Source organism: Schistocerca serialis, chromosome 2 (genome assembly GCF_023864345.2).
Source record: "Schistocerca serialis cubense isolate TAMUIC-IGC-003099 chromosome 2, iqSchSeri2.2, whole genome shotgun sequence".
Lineage (NCBI taxonomy): Eukaryota > Metazoa > Arthropoda > Insecta > Orthoptera > Acrididae > Schistocerca > Schistocerca serialis.
This window is the reverse complement of record NC_064639.1, coordinates 848,442,557-848,464,248: the sequence shown is the minus strand read 5'-3', so window position 1 is coordinate 848,464,248 and position 21,692 is coordinate 848,442,557. Positions and strand designations below refer to the sequence as shown.

Sequence of the window (21,692 nt, the reverse complement as noted above, 5' to 3'; positions counted from 1 at the left end):
TTAAGACAATAGTTGCCTTCTGTTGCTCCGACCAGGAAAGACCCATCTGTAATGGGTTTATAGTTGGTGGAACCCACAGAAAAAGTGTTTACACTTTTAGTGTTCTTTCATCTGTACCAGTGTGTGCTTCTGGTTGTGCTCTCATGGTTTTTCATACATTAACACTGGTAGCTATAGTTACAGATAAGCTTTTTTTTTGCAATTGTGTGTTGCACATTGTTACTTGAACAAGTTCAGCTATACAATTTTCACTTAATGTTCTGGTCATCAACCAAAATGTTGTTTTGATTCAATTTTCCAGTTATTTGATTTATTAGCTATACACTTCGTTAGAGTTGTTAATGCATCCTATATCATTGACAAATTGTTTTATACAGGGTGATTCTTTCCACCGTGTACAAACTGTAATGATTGGTTGATAGGAGGATACAGAACAAAAAAGGTCTAATGAAATTATGTCCAGATATGTATGGTTTCCATGCTAGAGACCATTTATTCAATCATACATTGTTACAGAGACTGTTGTCTAATACGCACTGTACCGTGCAGTCACAGTTACAGAATGTGTTGAAAATCGTTTCCATGTGCCTCAACATATGTGTGTATGTGCTGTAGCATATTCTGTCTCCACATCTGGAATGGGCTCGGCATATTGAAATCTGGTGAATGAGCAGGCCGTGCAACTGGACTCCCTCTTCTGATCCATCAACCAGGGAAGATACAAATGAGATGCATCCAAATGTTAATGGTGAAGTGGGCTGGAGCACCATCGTGTAGCAGGGGAAGCAAAGTCACCCGCAAGAAACGCCAATAGTTCCAGCATGTTAGGCGATATGGAAGGAAAACTGGTCCCAAAACAGGTCACCAATTATCGTGGACCACAGATTCCAGCTGCACCGATGCTGATGATTCACTGTCACCATACCATGGGGGTTCTGCACACTATCCCACAGATGACTGTTATGGAAAGGTGGCCTCATCTGTGAATAGGATGGGTGACACAAATCCCAGAATCACGGTTGCCTGGTGAAGAATCCAGTGACAAAACTGCTCCTGATGCGGAAAGTCTGTCACTAGTAATCCCTACACATGCTGTAAGTGATAAGGGTAGTAACAATTGGCATGCAGAATGTTCCACATGGTCACCTGGCTTGTCCTGTACTGGCAGGCCAACTGCCTCATTGCTTCCACGGTGTTAATCACATTTTCACCCCAAGTCTGGTGTCCAAACATTTTGGGTATGCCCTTAATCATTTCCTGCTTGTTGAAACAACTGTATCTCAGACAAATGGTGAAATACTGTTGTAAACATTGAATGCTGTGTTGTTGTTGGTGAGGATAGGTCTCTTGGTACAACCTTGCTGCCAGCTGCCTGTTGTCATTTGCCTTTCCATAAGTAAACACCATGTTGGCAAGCTCCCAATTCGAATACAGAACCATTATGTACACACACCACAAGGTGAGTCAGCAAGAGAAGGAATCGGACACAGCATTACCAATTACTATGGCAAAAGAGGGCACTAGGGCATGATGTATGAGGAACAGTACCACCCTCTAGGAGGAATGCATACTGTAACTGTGACTGCATGTTACAGCACATATTAGACCATAGTCTCTTATGACTGAATAAATGGTCTGTAGCATGGAAACCATACATTTCTGGACATAAGTTCATTAGCTCATTTTTGTTCCTCTTCCTCTCATTGATCAATCCCTAGAGCTGGTACACGGTGGAAAAAATCACACTGTATAGTCGGATCTAGCCTACTCCTGCTATCCATTCCTTCCATCATCTTTTCAACTATAGTTTCCAGCAATGACTAAAGTCTTAATATTTGCTCAGCCATTTGATGTTTTTGACAGATAATGTTCTTTACTAAGCTTTCCTTCTTGATGACTTGTAGCAGGACATCTTCATTCCTTACCCAATCAATGAGTTTGATCTTGAACAGTTCCTTGTTACACCTTCCAATTATTTGATTTCAGTCTCCCCAGTGTCTGCATTTAGCACCCTTAAAAAGCGGCTTTTCATGAATGTTTTTTCTGGTCTTGATTTTTATATCTCTGGACATTAACAGCTGTTTCTTTTGTAGGAAAACCATTTGTTTTGCAACAAAGTCTTTCATGCATCTTCATTCTTTATCAATTCTACTTCTTAGATGGCAAGATTCATTCACCTCTTCAAGAGTCTCTAATCCAAGTTTAATGTTTAGCCATCCAGTATGACCATCTGCCATCCACACCATTACTTTTGTTTTCTTTTTGTTAATGTTCATATTATATCTATAAGCCACCACACATTCCTGTTTGTTAGTGGCTATACCAGGTGGGAATTCAAGGAGATGGGACCTGGACAAACTGACTAAACCAGAGGTTGTACAGAGTTTCAGGGAGAGTGTAAGGGAACAAATGGCAGGAATGGGGGAACTAAATACAGTAGAAGAAGAATGAGTAGCTTTGAGGGAGAAGTAGTGAAGACAGCAGAGGATCAAGTAGGTAAAAAGACGAGGGCTAGTAGAAATCCTTGGGTAACAGAAGAAATATTGAATTTAATTGATAAAAGGAGAAAATACAAAACTGCAGTAAGTGAAGCAGGCAAAAAGGAATACAAACGTCTCAAAAATGAGATCGACAGGAAGTGCAAAATGGCTAAGCAGGGATGGCTAGAGGATAAATGTAAGGATGTAGAGGCTTATCTCACTAGGGGTAAGATAGATACTGCCTACAGGAAAATTAAAGAGACCTTTGGAGAAAAGAGAACCACTTGTATGAATATCAAGAGCTCAGATGGAAACCCAGTTCTAAGCAAAGAAGGGAAAGCAGAAAGGTGTAAGGAGTATATAGAGGGTCTATACAAGGGCGATGTACTTGAGGACAATATTATGGAAATGGAAGAGGGTGTAGATGAAGATGAAATGGGAGATATGATACTGCGTGAAGAGTTTGACAGAGCACTGAAAGACCTGAGTCGAAACAAGGCCCCGGGAGTAGACAACATTCCATTAGAACTACTGACGGCCTTGGGAGAGCCAGTCCTGACAAAACTCTACCATCTGGTGAGCAAGATGTATGACACAGGCTTCAAGAAGAATATAATACTTCCAATCCCAAAGAAAGCAGGTGTTGACAGATGTGAAAATTACTGAACTATCAGTTTAATAAGTCACAGCTGCAAAATACTAATGCGAATTCTTTACAGACGAATGGAAAAACTAGTAGAAGCCGACCTCGGGGAAGATCAGTTTGGATTCCGTAGAAATGTTGGAACACATGAGGCAATACTGACCCTATGACTTATCTTAGAAGCTAGATTAAGGAAAGGCAAACCTACGTTTCTAGCATTTGTAGACTAAGAGAAAGCTTTTGACAATGTTGACTGGAATACTCTCTTTCAAATTCTGCAGGTGGCAGGGGTAAAATACAGGGAGCGAAAGGCTATTTACAATTTGTATAGAAACCAAATGGCAGTTATAAGAGTTGAAGGGCATGAAAGGGAAGCAGTGGTTGGGAAGGGAGTGAGACAGGGTTGTAGTCTCTCCCCGATGTTATTCAACCTATATATTGAGCAAGCAGTAAAGGAAACAAAAGAAAAATTCAGAGTAGGTATTAAAATCCATGGAGAAGAAATAAAAACTTTGAGGTTCGCTGATGACATTGTAATTCTGTCAGAGACAGCAAAGGACTTGGAAGAGCAGTTGAACGGAATGGATAGTGTCTCGAAAGGAGGATATAAGATGAACATCAACAAAAGCAAAACGAGGTTAATGGAATGTAGTCGAGTTAACTCGGGTGATGCTGAGGGAGTTAGATTAGAAAATGACACACTTGAAGTAGTAAAGGAGTTTTGCTATTTGGGGAGAAAGTAACTGATGATGGTCGACGTAGAGAGGATATAAAATGTAGACTGGCAATGGCAAGAAAAGCATTTCTGAAGAAGAGAAATTTGTTAACATTGAGTATAGATTTAAGTGTCAGAAAGTCGTTTCTGAAAGTATTTGTATGGAGTGTAGCCATGTATGGAAGTGAAACATGGACGATAAATAGTTTGGACAAGAAGAGAATAGAAGCTTTCGAAATGTGGTGCTACAGAAGATTGCGTAAGACTAGATGGGTAGATCACATAACTAATGAGGAGGTGTTGAATGGGATTGGGGAGAAGAGGAGTTTGTGGCACAACTTGACTAGAAGAAGGGATCGGTTGGTAGGACATGTTCTGAGGCATCAAGGGATTACAAATTTAGTATTGGAGGGCAGCGTGGAGGGTAAAAATCATAGAGGGAGACCAAGAGATGAATACACCAAGCAGATTCAGAAGTATGTAGGTTGCAGTAGGTACTGGGAGATGAAGAAGCTTGCACAGGATAGAGTAGCATGGAGAGCTGCATCAAACCAGTCTCAGGACTGAAGAACACAACAACAGTGGCTAATCCAGTTCACTTTTGGCAATTACTGCTATGTCATCAACCAATTCCCATATCAACTTACTCCTTCACTTCTCTCATTGCCTCTTTAATATACAGAAATTAAATTTCATTAGTGACAGTAAAGAACCCCCTGCCTTATAGCTTTCCTGGTTTTGAGCTCTTGTCCCTTCCCATCATGGCTAACATCTCCACTCTGTTGTTCATGAAGAGAAAAGTTTACTCTTCTATCCTAGTAATTGTCAACACACTGTCGAAGAATGGAGTATGTTTTATTCTAAATGCCTTCCCAAATCTATGAATTTAGAGTATGTTTCCTTGTTTTTCCTAAATCTGCTGTTTGTTAGTAGTAGCAGCAGCAGCACTAAAGTGCATTTCTAATGCCCCTATTTCTTCTAAAACTAAATTGATGTCTCGTTTCCCTTGTATTCTTATATAAAGAATACATGTTAGTATTTTGTGGCTGTGTGATTATTCCACAGTCATCCATAATTACTATCTTTGGAAGCTTGATAGTGTTTTTTATTTTTCTTTCTTTCAAAACCTGATGGAAATTTTCAATTTTCATTCATGTCATTCATGGACTTGTTACTGCTTGCTCTGCTCTTTGACTGAAACCCGTTAGAGTTACGCTAGTATTTCATCCCTATCTGGGCATTTGCTTCTTTGAAATTTGTGCACAGCATTTAAAAATTCAATGATATGGACTGAGTCACTGATGAGTTAAAATACGTAGAGAACTGTCCTGAGTGTCAGAAGTGAATGTGAGGGTGTTCAGCATTGTGGGGATCTAAAGGAAGTTTGGCATATTTAAGGACATCTTATTACATTCTGAAATGTCACTACACTGTCAGGTGTACCCTGAGGTAGAAAAACAGACTACCAGACAGTCAGGGTCGTCTTGGGAGACATTGTTTTGCTCCAGAACAGAGTCCAAGAGTGAGTAGGAAAGAATAGTTGAGAACCAGAGCCAGGAAGACCACCAGTCTGATGCTCTGGCTTCATACCAAAGCCAGCAAGTGATTCCATCCTTACACCCCTCATTAGTCACTCAGACACAGAATGGGGAGACTCGTTGGTCAGCGTATTTCCCAAGAACAAAGACCTTCTGCTAAGGTATTGATTCTATTTCACATGTAGACCACAATAGTCAGTATATGAGTACTGAAAGTGTAAATTTAAGTAGAAGAAATTTGGAATTAACAATAAAAGTTCCTGATACCTCCTACATTGGCCAGGTGACATGCACAGACCCTAACCTAATGTAGCCCTAGTGAAAGGAAAGACCAAGCTGCCCCCAATACAACAATGCTTAGCAAAGCTGCTTGCTACTGCAGACAAACTTCATGTCACTGACTGTTTTACTTACTATCAGGTACATGTCTAAAAACTGCAGAATTAAAAGAAAACCAATGCCACAGCCAGCTGGACCCACTCAGAGATGATCGTGCCCCATAAGGCAACGAAATTGCAGGGATATTGAGTGCTGTGTTTCACCTGCTGTTCAAAACAGTACTGTGCATTTGGTCACCAAAAATATTTAATTAAACATCATTGTTCATATTCTCAGTAATATGAAAGATTGGGCCCATGACATGATAAGAAAACACCCCCAAAACATCACAGAACAACATCTGGATTGAAATATACTCTCTGTACAGTACACTCCTTGGTCCATCAGCGTACTCTGATACCTTGCATCATTTTTGCATTGTTTGAACAGAGGCAAAATAGCAACTCTTTGGAACACATTGCTCCAGTCAAATTCTGTCCAGTTTCTGTATTGCTGCCTCATTGAAGAGTGTGCACCTTTATATGCCACTGCAAGCAATGGTTGCTTGGGAACTGGTTGAGATGGATATGCATTCACTGACAGCAGCAATTCCTGTTGAGTTTGAAACCGATTGTCATTGGTCATGGGCACATCCAAACACGATAACCCCTTTTAGCCATTCTGTCACATTCCGCATCTAACTGTGCTGATTCCACACAATGCCCTGATGGGTACATACACAGCACTTCACTATCTAATGGCCCTCTGATGCATGTATTTTCACTGGATTTCATTAAAAGCTTTTTTTATTACATAGTGCTAAACTGTTTGTATTTTATTTCTGAAGTCATCAAAATCTGTGATAGTTAAGTACATTTAACTGACTCCGTATGCGTTGGTTATTATTTACTATTCCAGTTAGTGTATGTTCAAAAAATCTGAGAACTTTTTGAATACACTGAAGTTGTTAGCACTCATCATATGTATCTATTGCACAAACATTTCAGTATTACACTTTCCTTATTGCTCCACAGAACATGACATTTACAGTTCAAAAGGACATTACTGTTCTCAAAGTTCATAAAGACTTGAATTTTGTGGCCTTATTGCTACATCAACTATAAACAACACATTTCATACTGAAAAGCCTTAATGTTTTGTTAACCATGACCTATCAGTACTATTTCACTTTCAAGTAAAGACTAAAATACTCAGAAGATTTACAATACACTGAACATTTTGGCCATCAGTCAAAGGGCTTTACTTTTTTTTACACTTGTTACCTACAAACATTTAGCTCAGAATGTTATGTAGTTACTGTGCAGTGCAGCACATACATTCTGGAACAGAAGCCAGTACACATACCACTAGGTATTCCACATGAAAACCTTGTCTTTCTTGAATACTAAGGAAATCTTTGTACATTTCAAAACTATAATGTATTTGAATAGAACAGCTAAGTCTTGCCTAACACATCTTCTATGACATAATAGGAATAAGCAAGCAAAAGCATCGCAGATGACTCTAAACTGATTGCAAATGTTTAACACACACACACACACACACACAGAAATTATATTCCAAGTTAAGCAAAACAATAAAAATGGCTGAAGGCCTTACAAAAATTTGACTGATTCTATTACTCATGAATAATGATCCTTTCATATTAATGATCAGACTTTAATGCTCTGAAGTTGAAATGACTGTCTCCTACTGTGACACTCTTAGTGCACAGTCAAATAATAATCTTGTTAACATGAACAACATGTAATCTGACACATTATTAAATTGGAATTAGGAAGGTTTTGAACACAAGTAAGGACATCAAACCTTTTCAACCATATATTTGTAGTTTCATTTCAAACCCTGTTGCAAAGTATAGCTAAAGTAATCAAATGTTCTCACTATGACCTGGCTTGAATAGCATGACACAGTGCACTATCTTGTGAGACAGGGAGCAAAACTCGGATCAGCCAGTCTGAGTGTGATTTTTAGGTGATTTCCCGCACTTGTTTAGTTAAATGCTAGGCTGATCCCCAAATTCTGCGTCAGAGAATACGATACACAAACTGTTAAAATATAATATGTACTAGATATAATATAATATAATATAACATAACATATACAAGAATCACAGAGTGGTGGTGCACACAGCTTCTCTTCCTTAAGTTATCTGGATGACTGTAATGCCAGGAAGGGCATTCAGCCACAAAGTTAAATAATATAACAAGATTTGCCTAAACCTGACATAGAGGACCCTGTACTAGATGTGTTAAATGATAGGGAAAAGAGGAGGGATGAAATATTCTTGGCATTAGTTGTAGTTGGGTGGAAGATACACCTTTTATCTGTAAGTGGCCAATGTATTGATCAGTACAGCATCACTCACACATTTTTGTTGAGTTAAGCACGCAGTATGTGGGTCCATTCTCCCAAATTGTTCTTATCAAAATTCATCCATCTGAAGACAGTGAAAGTTGGTTTGAGTAGAGTTACTTCCTGCTTATACTGCCAAATTCTGCCTCTTTGTGTCTGCCTTTGCAAAAGACAACTGACTGCTTATGTCTGTCTCTGAGAACTGCCTGTTCTAGACTTATCTCTGCATGCACTCACAAAAAATGACAGTGTGCCTTCATAACAAGGTGTTCTCTAATTTGTGTTACAAGACAGTTTTAAAGATGTAGAAAATTGTTACCATTCAGGTTGAGATCACAGACCTTATAATTCTTATACCCTCTTTTACATGAGTATTCTATCTTCATAGATTTTAGTTGTTATGCACTGGGGAAAAAAAAGCCAGGTGCGAAGGTGTGAATAGGACTCACGCATTGAGGCTTCCGTAGAAACTTAATTACATACATAGACAGTTCATCCATTCTGAGAATCAAGAATCTCAATTATTTTTGTCTGTTATAGACATTGATATGAGCAAGATATTGGTCCCATGGATTCCAAGATTTTTGAGAATGTTTTAATTTAAAAAATATGCAAGTGACATAAAGTCATGGAGGAGGCAGGTGACCATTATGATTATAATAATAAGCAGTTCTGGGTCACAGTGGTAAATGTCAAATATCAGGCAAGGAAAGACTTTACTGCTCATAGGGTGCATTTTGGAAATCATCCATCATTTTAGATATCCAGGAGTAATTACTGCATGCAAATACAATGTTTCAAGTTGTATGTGAAAGAAACATTTGCAGACTAGTCCAATGTGTGTCATATGAGCAATAAAGTCATTCCTTTCCTATTATTGGACTTTTTCTGTTGCGGCCCAGTCAGCCTGAATGCACGACTTCTGGCTGCTTTAATTTCAAGTTTTGACATTGGATTACAAATGACAATAGAAATATTTTTTTCCTGTGATATAATTACAAATTAACAATTATCAGATTTTTCCCTTTAGTTGTACTGTGACATCTCACTTCTTGGCTAATTTCATGATTCTAGGTCATGGCCATACCTTTTGACTGCATTGACTTAAAAGCTAATGTTTATTTTACTGCCAAGGCATCATAGGCCCCAGTATGTGACATGAATTTAAATGTGATAGGCCTACCTGTTCATGAGAAAAAGGGGTCTTAACAGAAGGTCAGACAGATGGACAACAAAGCAATCCTGTAAGAGCTCCATTTTTACTGATGGAGGTACAGAAACCTAAAAAGTATAAAAAACATTCATTAGTCAATAGAAACATCACAGTCATAGATCACCTAAAACAAAACCATATACCTAAATGACACTAGTAGGCATAGAATAAAATGTCTCCTCAGTAGGTGTGTTTTTACATTATTGCAGCCATACCTTATATCAGTAATAGTGAAGGGTCATATGACCGCCTGATACCACTTTACATGATCTTCATCTCTCCAAAACAACCAGTGAACTATTTATAAGGAGATGATTAACATTTTGCCTGGTGAGCTTATGTAGTGCACTGTTTGACAAAGGCAGGTGGGTGGTTGTGTGATCCTACATGGCCGCACATTAAATGAGAAATATGTCACACAGGATGGGCCATTCAATTGGTCTGAGACGCAGCAAGGCCTCCTGCTGGGTGCCTACTTCTGGGGGTACATGGTGAGCGAGCTGCCTGGCGGCCGGATGGCTGAGGTATACAGCGCACGCTGGGTCATGTTCACTGCCGTTGCCATCAATGTGCTGGGCACTGTGCTCACGCCACCCGCGGCCTACTTCCATTTCTACTGCCTGGTTGTGCTGCGTGTGCTCGAGGGCCTTGGTGGGGTAAGTACTCCACATCTACACCTATACACATACATATTCATTGAGAGTCTGGCATAGGCAAATTCACATTATACCAGTTATTATTGGCTTCTTCCCATTCCATTTGCATGTGTAGTGTGGGAAGAACAATTGCTTAAATGCCTTTGTGTGTGTGGTAATGAGCCTCATCTTATCTTTGTGATCCCTACAGAAGTGTTATGTAGGTGGTTATAGTATCCATATATATATATATATATATATATATATATATATATATATATATATATATATATATATATAAAAACAAAGATGAGGTGACTTACCGAACAAAAACGCTGGCAGGTCGATAGACACACAAACAAACACAAACATACACACAAAATTCAAGCTTTCGCAACAAATTGTTGCCTCATCAGGAAAGAGGGAAGGAGAGGGGAAGACGAAAGGAAGTGGGTTTTAAAGGAGAGGGTAAGGAGTTATTCCAATCCCGGGAGCGGAAAGACTTACCTTAGGGGGAAAAAAGGACAGGTATACACTCGCACACACGCACATATCCATCCACACATACAGACACAAGCAGACTTCCATTATATTGATATCATTAATTTGAATCCAACAATTTTTTATATATATATATATATATATATATATATATATATATATATATATATATATATATATAGAGGGAAACATTCCACATGGAAAAATATATCTAAAAACAAAGATGATGTGACTTACCAAACGAAAGCGCTGGCATGTTGATAGACACACAAACATACACACAAAATTCAAGCTTTCGCAACCAACAGTTGCTTCATCAGGAAAGAGGGAAGGAGAGGGAAAGACGAAAGGATGTGGGTTTTAAGGGAGAGGGTAAGGAGTCATTCCAATCTCGGGAGCGGAAAGACTTACCTTAGGGGGAAAAAAGGACAGGTATACACTCGTACACACACACATATCCATCCGCACATACACAGACACAAGCAGACATTTGTAAAGGCAAAGAGTTTGGGCAGAGATGTCAGTCGAGGCGGAAGTACAGAGGCAAAGATGTTGTTGAATGACAGGTGAGGTATGAGTGGCGGCAACTTGAAATTAGCGGAGGTTGAGGCCTGGTGGGTAACGAGAAGAGAGGATATACTGAAGGGCAAGTTCCCATCTCCGGAGTTCTGACAGGTTGGTGTTAGTGGGAAGTATTCAGATAACCCGGACGGTGTAACACTGTGCCAAGATGTGCTGGCCGTGCACCAAGGCATGTTTAGCCACAGGGTGATCCTCATTACCAACAAACACCGTCTGCCTGTGTCCACTAATGCGAATGGACAGTTTGTTGCTGGTCATTCCCACATAGAAAGCTTCACAGTGTAGGCAGGTCAGTTGGTAAATCACGTGGGTGCTTTCACACGTGGCTCTGCCTTTGATCATGTATACCTTCCGGGTCACAGGACTGGAGTAGGTGGTGGTGGGAGGGTGAATGGGACAGGTTTTACACCAGGGGCAGTTACAAGGGTAGGAGCCAGAGGGTAGGGAAGGTGGTTTGGGGATTTCAAAGGGATGAACCAAGAGGTTATTAAGGTTAGGTGGATGGCGGAAAGACACTCTTGGTGGAGTGGGGAGGATTTCATGAAGGATGGATCTCATTTCAGGGCAGGATTTGAGGAAGTCGTATCCCTGCTGGAGAGCCACATTCAGAGTCTGATCCAGTCCCAGAAAGTATCCTGTCACAAGTGGGGCACTTTTGAGGTTCTTCTGTGGGAGGTTCTGGGTTTGAGGGGATGAGGAAGTGGCTATGGTAATTTGCTTCTGTAACAGGTTGGGAGGGTAGTTGCAGGATGCGAAAGCTGTTTTCAGGTTGTTGGTGTAATGGTTCAGGGATTCCGGACTGGAGCAGATTCGTTTTCCACGAAGACCTAGGCTGTAGGGAAGGGACCGTTTGATGTGGAATGGGTGGCAGCTGTCATAATGGAGGTACTGTTGCTTGTTGGTGGGTTTGATGTGGACGGACGTGTGAAGCTGGCCATTGGACAGATGGAGGTCAATGTCAAGGAAAGTGGCATGGGATTTGGAGTAGGACCAGGTGAATCTGATGGAACCAAAGGAGTTGAGGTTGGAGAGGAAATTCTAGAGTTCTTCTTCACTGTGAGTCCAGATCATGAAGATGTCATCTTCATGAAGACACTGATTATTACCAATAGGGCTTTTGGGATAAAGAGATCTCTGTTTGACAGAAAATTTAGAACAGTTTTTGATGGCAAAAATGCAAATGATCTGGAATTATTACACTTTCCCAGATTTCCTCATTTAAGTATGCATCTCTCACATCATGTAATGTAAGGAAGATCATTTTCTGCATATCTTGACAGATAAATTCATGAGCATAAACGAAGAGGATTTGGATTATTATTTGTTTATCATATAGCTTTTGGTGCCAGGAGTCTCCAAAGAAATGTTTGGTTTATTTTTGATGCTGCTCTTTTCATTTAAACAGAGGGGCTGCTTGTCTAAGGAAATCAGAATCTGTCAGCAAAGAAAGATATTCATAAGAAATTGGCTGTGGCCTGCAATAAAGGCCCAACCACGGCATTTGCCTAAACAGAAAATAGTAAACCACAGAAAACCATTTCAAGGTTGCCGGTGGATGGATTCAAACCACCTCACCTCCAGAATCCAGGGATGGCTAGCTCAGTGGCTAAACAAACACACAAAGCTACCCCAAGTCAGTGGAGAATTTGGAAAAACTGGGTGTTGTACATTGTTTTAAAATAAAATGCATCATAACAAAATATTGAATTCTGACATTGCATGGTTTTCCATTAACTGTGCATTTTTAGTCATTTGATAGCACATGAATGCATGCATATTTTATGATTTTATTGTGTATGGAGGTTTCGGTTATTACAGTATCACAAGAGCATAAAATAGATTTTGGATGAAAGGAGGAGGGAAGGATGCAGGGCATAGTCGACTTGGTTGAATTTAAGCAGCTCACTGAAAAAAACTCTTAGAAACGAATGAACTATAGAATGTGCTGTCATCCTGCACCACTTCCAATCCCCACAAATCCCTCCCCATTGTTCCATATCAGAATCAGTTTTCATAACTGAGTACCGCCTGCGTAACGGGACTAGGTGATATTTTGCCATTTGGTCTACAAATGATAGAATATTGAGAGAATATTTTAAAGGTATTGAACCATTGCCATTTGGCGATATTTTTGTTGATTAACACAATTTTTGGGTGACAGATTTTATCCTCATGGTCTCTTCATGAGATATACATAGGAGGGAGCAATATACTGCTTGACTCTTCGGTGAAGGTATGTTCTCGAAACTTTAACAAAAGCCCATACCGAGCTACTGAGTGTCTCTCCTGCAGAGTCTTCCACTGGAGTTTATCTATCTTCTCTGTAACGCTTTCGGGATTACTAAATGATCCTGTAACGAAGCGCGCTGCTCTCCGTTGGATCTTCTCTAACTCTTCTATCAACCCTATCTGGTACGGATCCCACACTGCTGAGCAGTATTCAAGCAGTGGGCGAACAAGTGTACTGTAACCTACTTCCTTTGTTTTCGGATTGTATTTCCTTAGGATTCTTCCAATGAATCTCAGTCTGGCATCTGCTCTGCCGACGATCAACTTTATATGATCATTCCATTTTAAATCACTCCTAATGCATACCCCCAGATAATTTATGGAATTAACTGCTTCCAGTTGCTGACCTGCTATTTTGTAGATAAATGATATGGGATATATCTTTCTATGTATTCCCAGCACATTACACTTGTCTACATATAGATTCAATTGCCATTCCCTGCACCATGCGTCAATTCGTTGCAGATCCTCCTGCATTTCAGTATAATTTTCCATTGTTACAACCTCTCGATACACCACAGCATCATCTGCAAAAAGCCTCAGTGAACTTCCGATGTCATCCACAAGGTCATTCATGTATATTGTGAATAGCAACGGTCCTATGACACTCCCCTGCGGCACACCTGAAATCACTCTTACTTCGGAAGACTTCTCTCCATTGAGAATAACATGCTGCGTTCTGTTATCTAGGAACTCTTCAACCCAATCACACAATTGGTCTGATAGTCCATATGCTCTTACTTTGTTCATTAAACGACTGTGGGGAACTGTACCGAACGCCTTGCGGAAGTCAAGAAACACGGCATCTACCTGTGAACCCGTGTCTATGGCCCTCTGAGTCTCTTGGACGAATACCGCGAGCTGGGTTTCACACAGCCGTCTTTTTCAAAACCCATGCTGATTCCTACAGAGTAGATTTCTAGTCTCCAGAAAAGTCATTATACTCGAACATAATACGTGTTCCAAAATTCTACAACTGATCGACATTAGAGATATAGGTCTATAGTTCTGCACATCTGTTCGACATCCCTTCTTGAAAACGGGGATGACCTGTGCCCTTTTCCAATCCTTTGGAATGCTACGCTCTTCTAGAGACCTGCGGTACACTGCTGCAAGAAGGGGGCAAGTTCCTTCGCGTACTCTGTGTAAAATCGAACTGGTATCCCATCAGGTCCAGCAGCCTTTCCTCTTTTGAGCGATTTTAATTGTTTCTCTATACCTCTGTCATCTATTTTGATATCTACCATTTTGCCATCTGTACGACAATCTAGAGAAGGAACTACAGTGCAGTCTTCCTCTGTGAAACAGCTTTGGAAAAAGATATTTAGTATTTCGGCCTTTAGTCTGTCATCCTCTGTTTCAGTACCATTTTGGTCACAGAGTGTCTGGACATTTTGTTTTGATCCACCTAACGCTTTGACATAAGACCAAAATTTCTTAGGATTTGCTGCCAAGTCAGTACATAGAACTTTACTTTCGAATTCATTGAATGCCTCTCGCATAGCCCTCCTCACAGTACATTTCGCTTCGCATAATTTTTGTTTGTCTGCAAGGCTTTGGCTATGTTTATGTTTGCTGTGAAGTTCCCTTTGCTTCCGCAGCAGTTTTCTAACTCAGTTGTTGTACCACGGTGGCTCTTTTCCATCTCTTGTGATCTTGCTTGGCACATACTCATGTGACGCATATTGTACGATGGTTTTGAACTTTGTCCACTGATCCTCAACACTATCTGTACTTGAGACAAAACTTTTGTGTTGAGCCATCAGGTACACTGTAATCTGTTTTTTGTCACTTTTGCTTTACAGAAAAATCTTCCTACCTTTTTTAATATTTCTATTTACGGCTGAAATCATTGATGCCGTAACCACTTTATGATCGCTGATTCCCTGTTCTGCGTTAACTGTTTCAAATAGTTCAGGTCTGTTTGTCACCAGAAGGTCTAATATGTTATCACCACAAGTCGGTCCTCTGTTTAACTGCTCAAGGTATTTTTCAGATAAAGCACTTTAAAAAAAAATTCACTGGATTCTTTGTCCCTGCCACCCGTTATGAACGTTTGAGTCTCCCAGTCTATATCTGGCAAATTAAAATCTCCACCCAGAACTATAACATGGTGGGGAAATCTAATCGAAATATTATCCAAATTGTGAATCTTCAGGTTTTCGCGGCGCAAAGACTGCTCCATTAAATTTTGGGAATGCAGCCGCATAAATTCTGCTTCTTCTTCTAATATTTCGGCTGTATATCTTTCAGCCATCTTCAGAGAGAGCCGTACGACTGACGCTCCAGCGCTCGCTCCATCCTTTTAAACTCGCGGACCGCGCCACTGCGCATGCGGCCACAGATGAACAAGGCGCCAGTGATGTTGATCGGCGGCAAAGATGTAACATATGCATGAGTTACGTCTGTGGCTGCGCATTCGACGATGTATTACTGGGAGCTGAACTGTAGCGACGTCTTTGTAAGTTCAATATTGAAAGTGCCGGATTCCATGATCTATCTAATGTGAAACCGCTGTCTCTATTAATTAAATTCTTCGCCAAGCGGATTTCAATGGCCTCTTTTACTACGGAGTCCCAGAAAGATGAAACAGAAGTCAGAATTTCGACATTTTCATATACCATAGAGTGACCTGAATCAATACAATGCTCTGCCACGGCCGATTTACTGGGTTGTAAGAGCCGAGTGTACCTGCGATGTTCCGTACACCTCTCTTGGACTGTACGATTCGTTTGTCCGATATATGAAAGGCCACATTCACATGGTATTTTGTAAACTCCAGGTTTGCGGAGTAGTAAGTCATCTTTAACGGAACCCAGGAGTGCAGCCGTCTTCGCCGGTGGACGAAAAATCACTTTTACTTTATGTTTAGTGAGGATCCGTCCTATTTTGGATGAAAGGCTTCCCACATACGGCAGGACAGCCATGGATTTAAATGTTTCCTCGTCATCTTCTGCATTCCTTACGGACACCTTAGGTTTTATTTGTAGTGCCTTACGTATCTGTTGTGGAGAATACCCGTTGTCCTCAAAAACTCTCTTCAAATGTAAAAGTTCGTCTTTTAAACTACTTTCATCAGATATGACGTGTGCTCGGTGTACCAAAGTTCTTAGAACACTACTCGTCTGCGAAGGATGGTGACAGCTATTTGCATGTAAATATAAGTCCGTATGGGTCGGTTTCCGATATACTGCATGACCCAGAGTGCCATCTTCTTTACGCCGAACCAAGACATCCAAAAATGGAAGACATCCCTCATTTTCCACTTCCATTGTAAACTGAATTTGTCCATGGATGGAATTCAGATGGTTTAAGAAGTCCTGCAATTTGTCCTCGCCATGGGGCCACACTACAAAGGTGTCGTCAACGTACCTCCAAAAAACTGTAGGCTTCAAACTAGCAGACTCCAGGGCCTTCTCCTCAAAATCCTCCATAAATAAATTGGCCACCAAGGGTGACAAAGGACTACCCATGGCAACACCATCAGTCTGTTCAAAAAAGTCGTTATTGAATAAAAAGTATGTGGAGGTCGTCACATGGTGAAACAAAGCTAAAATCTCCTTATCAAAACTTTTTCCAATGAGATCTAAAGATTCAGAGAGAGGTACCTTAGTAAATAGCGACACTACATCAAAGCTGACTAATAGATCAGAGGTGTTCAGTTTCAAAGATTTTAATTTGCCAATGAAATCTGCAGAGTTCCTTATATGATGATCACATTTTCCCACAAGCGGCCTCAATAGTGACGCCAGGTGCTTGGCACAATCATAGTTGGGAGAACCAATATTGCTCACGATAGGACGTAGAAGAACGTCTTTCTTATGGATCTTTGGGAGACCATAAAGCCTTGGAGGCACTGCACCACTTGGTTTCAGTCTTCGTATGACTTCCGGTGGAAATGGGGAGGCATTCAAAAGCGACGCCGTCTTCCTTACCACCTTGTTGGTGGGGTCCTTACTGATCTTCCGGTACATACTATCATTCAGTAAGCTGTATATCTTATCATGGTAGTCGTCACGGCACATTAAAACAGTGGCATTACCTTTATCAGCAGGGAGAACCACCGTTTCGGTATCTTGGCGGAGCATACGTAGTGCAGTCCTCTCTGCCACTGATATATTGCTTCTTTGGGGGCGAGCCTTAATAACAACTCGACAAGTTTCGCGTCTTATTTCATCTGCAGAATCCGTAGAGAGTGGTCGAACAGCTTCTTCAACGGCACTGATGAATGCAGGTATAGGCAAAACCTTTGGCGTGGGTGCAAAATTCAGTCCTTTGCTTAAGACCATCATCGTAGCGTCGTCCAAATCTCTATCCGTCATATTAATGACGGAGCGTCGAATGATACTTTCTTGCTGTGGAGATGGCTCAAGTCGGCTGAACTTTGCAGTCTGTCTTGATGTCGCTACCTCACGAACCCAGTCTGATTTGGCCCATGTTGTACCCTCTATCCAGTACAACATGGGCCAAATCAGACTGGGTTCGTGAGGTAGCGACATCAAGACAGACTGCAAAGTTCAGCCGACTTGAGCCATCTCCACAGCAAGAAAGTATCATTCGACGCTCCGTCATTAATATGACGGATAGAGATTTGGACGACGCTACGATGATGGTCTTAAGCAAAGGACTGAATTTTGCACCCACGCCAAAGGTTTTGCCTATACCTGCATTCATCAGTGCCGTTGAAGAAGCTGTTCGACCACTCTCTACGGATTCTGCAGATGAAATAAGATGCGAAACTTGTCGAGCTGTTATTAAGGCTCGCCCCCAAAGAAGCAATATATCAGTGGCAGAGAGGACTGCACTACGTATGCTCCGCCAAGATACCGAAACGGTGGTTCTCCCTGCTGATAAAGGTAATGCCACTGTTTTAATGTCCCGTGACGACTACCATGATAAGATATACAGCTTACTGAATGATAGTATGTACCGGAAGATCAGTAAGGACCCCACCAACAAGGTGGTAAGGAAGACGGCGTCGCTTTTGAATGCCTCCCCATTTCCACCGGAAGTCATACGAAGACTGAAACCAAGTGGTGCAGTGCCTCCAAGGCTTTATGGTCTCCCAAAGATCCATAAGAAAGACGTTCTTCTACGTCCTATCGTGAGCAATATTGGTTCTCCCAACTATGATTGTGCCAAGCACCTGGCGTCACTATTGAGGCCGCTTGTGGGAAAATGTGATCATCATATAAGGAACTCTGCAGATTTCATTGGCAAATTAAAATCTTTGAAACTGAACACCTCTGATCTATTAGTCAGCTTTGATGTAGTGTCGCTATTTACTAAGGTACCTCTCTCTGAATCTTTAGATCTCATTGGAAAAAGTTTTGATAAGGAGATTTTAGCTTTGTTTCACCATGTGACGACCTCCACATACTTTTTATTCAATAACGACTTTTTTGAACAGACTGATGGTGTTGCCATGGGTAGTCCTTTGTCACCCTTGGTGGCCAATTTATTTATGGAGGATTTTGAGGAGAAGGCCCTGGAGTCTGCTAGTTTGAAGCCTACAGTTTTTTGGAGGTACGTTGACGACACCTTTGTAGTGTGGCCCCATGGCGAGGACAAATTGCAGGACTTCTTAAACCATCTGAATTCCATCCATGGACAAATTCAGTTTACAATGGAAGTGGAAAATGAGGGATGTCTTCCATTTTTGGATGTCTTGGTTCGGCGTAAAGAAGATGGCACTCTGGGTCATGCAGTATATCGGAAACCGACCCATACGGACTTATATTTACATGCAAATAGCTGTCACCATCCTTCGCAGACGAGTAGTGTTCTAAGAACTTTGGTACACCGAGCACACGTCATATCTGATGAAAGTAGTTTAAAAGACGAACTTTTACATTTGAAGAGAGTTTTTGAGGACAACGGGTATTCTCCACAACAGATACGTAAGGCACTACAAATAAAACCTAAGGTGTCCGTAAGGAATGCAGAAGATGACGAGGAAACATTTAAATCCATGGCTGTCCTGCCGTATGTGGGAAGCCTTTCATCCAAAATAGGACGGATCCTCACTAAACATAAAGTAAAAGTGATTTTTCGTCCACCGGCGAAGACGGCTGCACTCCTGGGTTCCGTTAAAGATGACTTACTACTCCGCAAACCTGGAGTTTACAAAATACCATGTGAATGTGGCCTTTCATATATCGGACAAACGAATCGTACAGTCCAAGAGAGGTGTACGGAACATCGCAGGTACACTCGGCTCTTACAACCCAGTAAATCGGCCGTGGCAGAGCATTGTATTGATTCAGGTCACTCTATGGTATATGAAAATGTCGAAATTCTGACTTCTGTTTCATCTTTCTGGGACTCCGTAGTAAAAGAGGCCATTGAAATCCGCTTGGCGAAGAATTTAATTAATAGAGACAGCGGTTTCACATTAGATAGATCATGGAATCCGGCACTTTCAATATTGAACTTACAAAGACGTCGCTACAGTTCAGCTCCCAGTAATACATCGTCGAATGCGCAGCCACAGACGTAACTCATGCATATGTTACATCTTTGCCGCCGATCAACATCACTGGCGCCTTGTTCATCTGTGGCCGCATGCGCAGTGGCGCGGTCCGCGAGTTTAAAAGGATGGAGCGAGCGCTGGAGCGTCAGTCGTACGGCTCTCTCTGAAGATGGCTGAAAGATATACAGCCGAAATATTAGAAGAAGAAGCAGAATTTATGCGGCTGCATTCCCGAAATTTAATGGAGCATTATCCAAATTATCCTTCAGGTACTCAGCCACAACAGCTGCTGAGACATCCAATTACCATGTCTGAGCCTGCTTTAACCGTGACCTTCACCCAAATCATTTCACATTTCGGATCTCCGTCAATTTCCTTCAATACTATTGCACTTCTTATCACTATAAACATGCCTCCCCCTTCACTGTCCAGCCTGTCTCTGCGGTATACATTCCAATCTGAGTTTAGGATTTCATTACTGTTTACGTCTGGTTTCAGCCAACTTTCTGTCCCTAGTACTATATGGGCGTTGTGACCGTTTATTAATGAGAGCAGTTCTGGGATCTTTCTATAGATGCTCCTGCAGTTTACTATTAGCACATTAATATTGTTATTCCCTGTTGCATTTTGCCTACTCCTACCTTGCCGTGTCTCAGGAGGCGTCTTGTCGGGCCTAGGGAGGGAATTCTCTAACCTAAAAAACCCCCATGTGCAATCCACACATACTCGGCTACCCTTGTAGCCACTTCGGCATGTAGTGCATGCCTGACCTATTCAGGGGGACCCTACATTTCTCCACCTGATAGCGGAGGTCGAGAAATTTGCACCCCAGATCTCCGCAGAATCGTCTGAGCCTCTGGTTTAAGCCTTCCACTCGGCTCCAAACCAGAGGACCGCGATCGGTTCTGGGAACGATACTACAAATAGTTAGCTCTGATTCTACCCCGCGAGCGAGGCTTTCTGCCTTCACCAATTCTGCCAACCGCCTGTACGAACTGAGGATGACCTCTGAACCCAGACGGCAGGAGTCATTGGTGCCGACATGAGCAACAATTTGTAGTCTGGTGCACCCAGTGCTCTCTATCGCTTGCATATTTTGTTTTAAGCTATGTTAACTGAGTTTTGCCATGTTTAATTTTGACCCATTTGAATTAAACCATGGATGTAATTTTTCAAAGGTATTTACGACATTTTGAGGAATTTTGTCAGTACTGTTAGTATCAGTGATTATACATGTGTCATCCACAAATAAAAGTGAGTGACACTGAATATTAAGTGGTAAGTTTTTTTTATGTAAGCAGAAACAGAATGGGACTGAAAACTGAACTTCATTACGTCATTAAAATCTTCTCAGTTTACAAACTTCATATAAAGTACTTGAACTTTCAACAGCTGCCTCTGCCGTCATCATCAGGAGTTAAAATACTGACTACAGGGCCAGGTATGGTATTCTGGTCATATGGATACAAAGAAACCTTCCAGAGAGGTCCAAAGTGACACAAGTGTGGAAGGCAAGTTGGGCAGCTTATAGCAGCTCCATCCCACTGTGGGGCCAAATGGCGCCATGTAGAATGAGGGACCAACACCACATTTGCAGCAACCACTCTCACCTTCTTAAAAGTGTCAAATCTTTGGCTTTGTTTGTATTTAATGTCTAGAGCTCATCTCCACACCCTACTAAGTGTGTACCCCTGGTCTCTGATGCTATTTATTCTTATTTCTGCCACTTTTTTAATAGAATCCCAAAAGATGGTGTTTGAGACAAACCTTCATCTTTCTTAATGTTATTCTATACCTGTTTTCTAGGCAGTGTTCGCCAATGATTGACTTGTGAAGTCCCTTTTGTTTAATATGCCATGAATGCGCAATGCTCAACAGCAGTGTGAGCAGTTTACCCTTGTAAATAGTGCCACATTCACAGGGGACAAAT

At 41.3% G+C, this 21,692-nt stretch overlaps 1 protein-coding gene across 2 annotated transcripts in view; it reads left to right on the top strand.

Annotated features, from left to right (window-relative positions):
* Window positions 1-21,692, top strand: part of LOC126458128 (sialin) — a 311,357-nt gene that overhangs the window by 188,437 nt on the left and 101,228 nt on the right. For both annotated transcript variants that reach the window (XM_050094964.1, XM_050094963.1), the window contains one exon: window positions 9,706-9,939. In XM_050094964.1, the coding sequence (XP_049950921.1) occupies window positions 9,706-9,939 (234 nt within the window). The remainder of the gene's footprint in view (window positions 1-9,705; window positions 9,940-21,692) is intronic.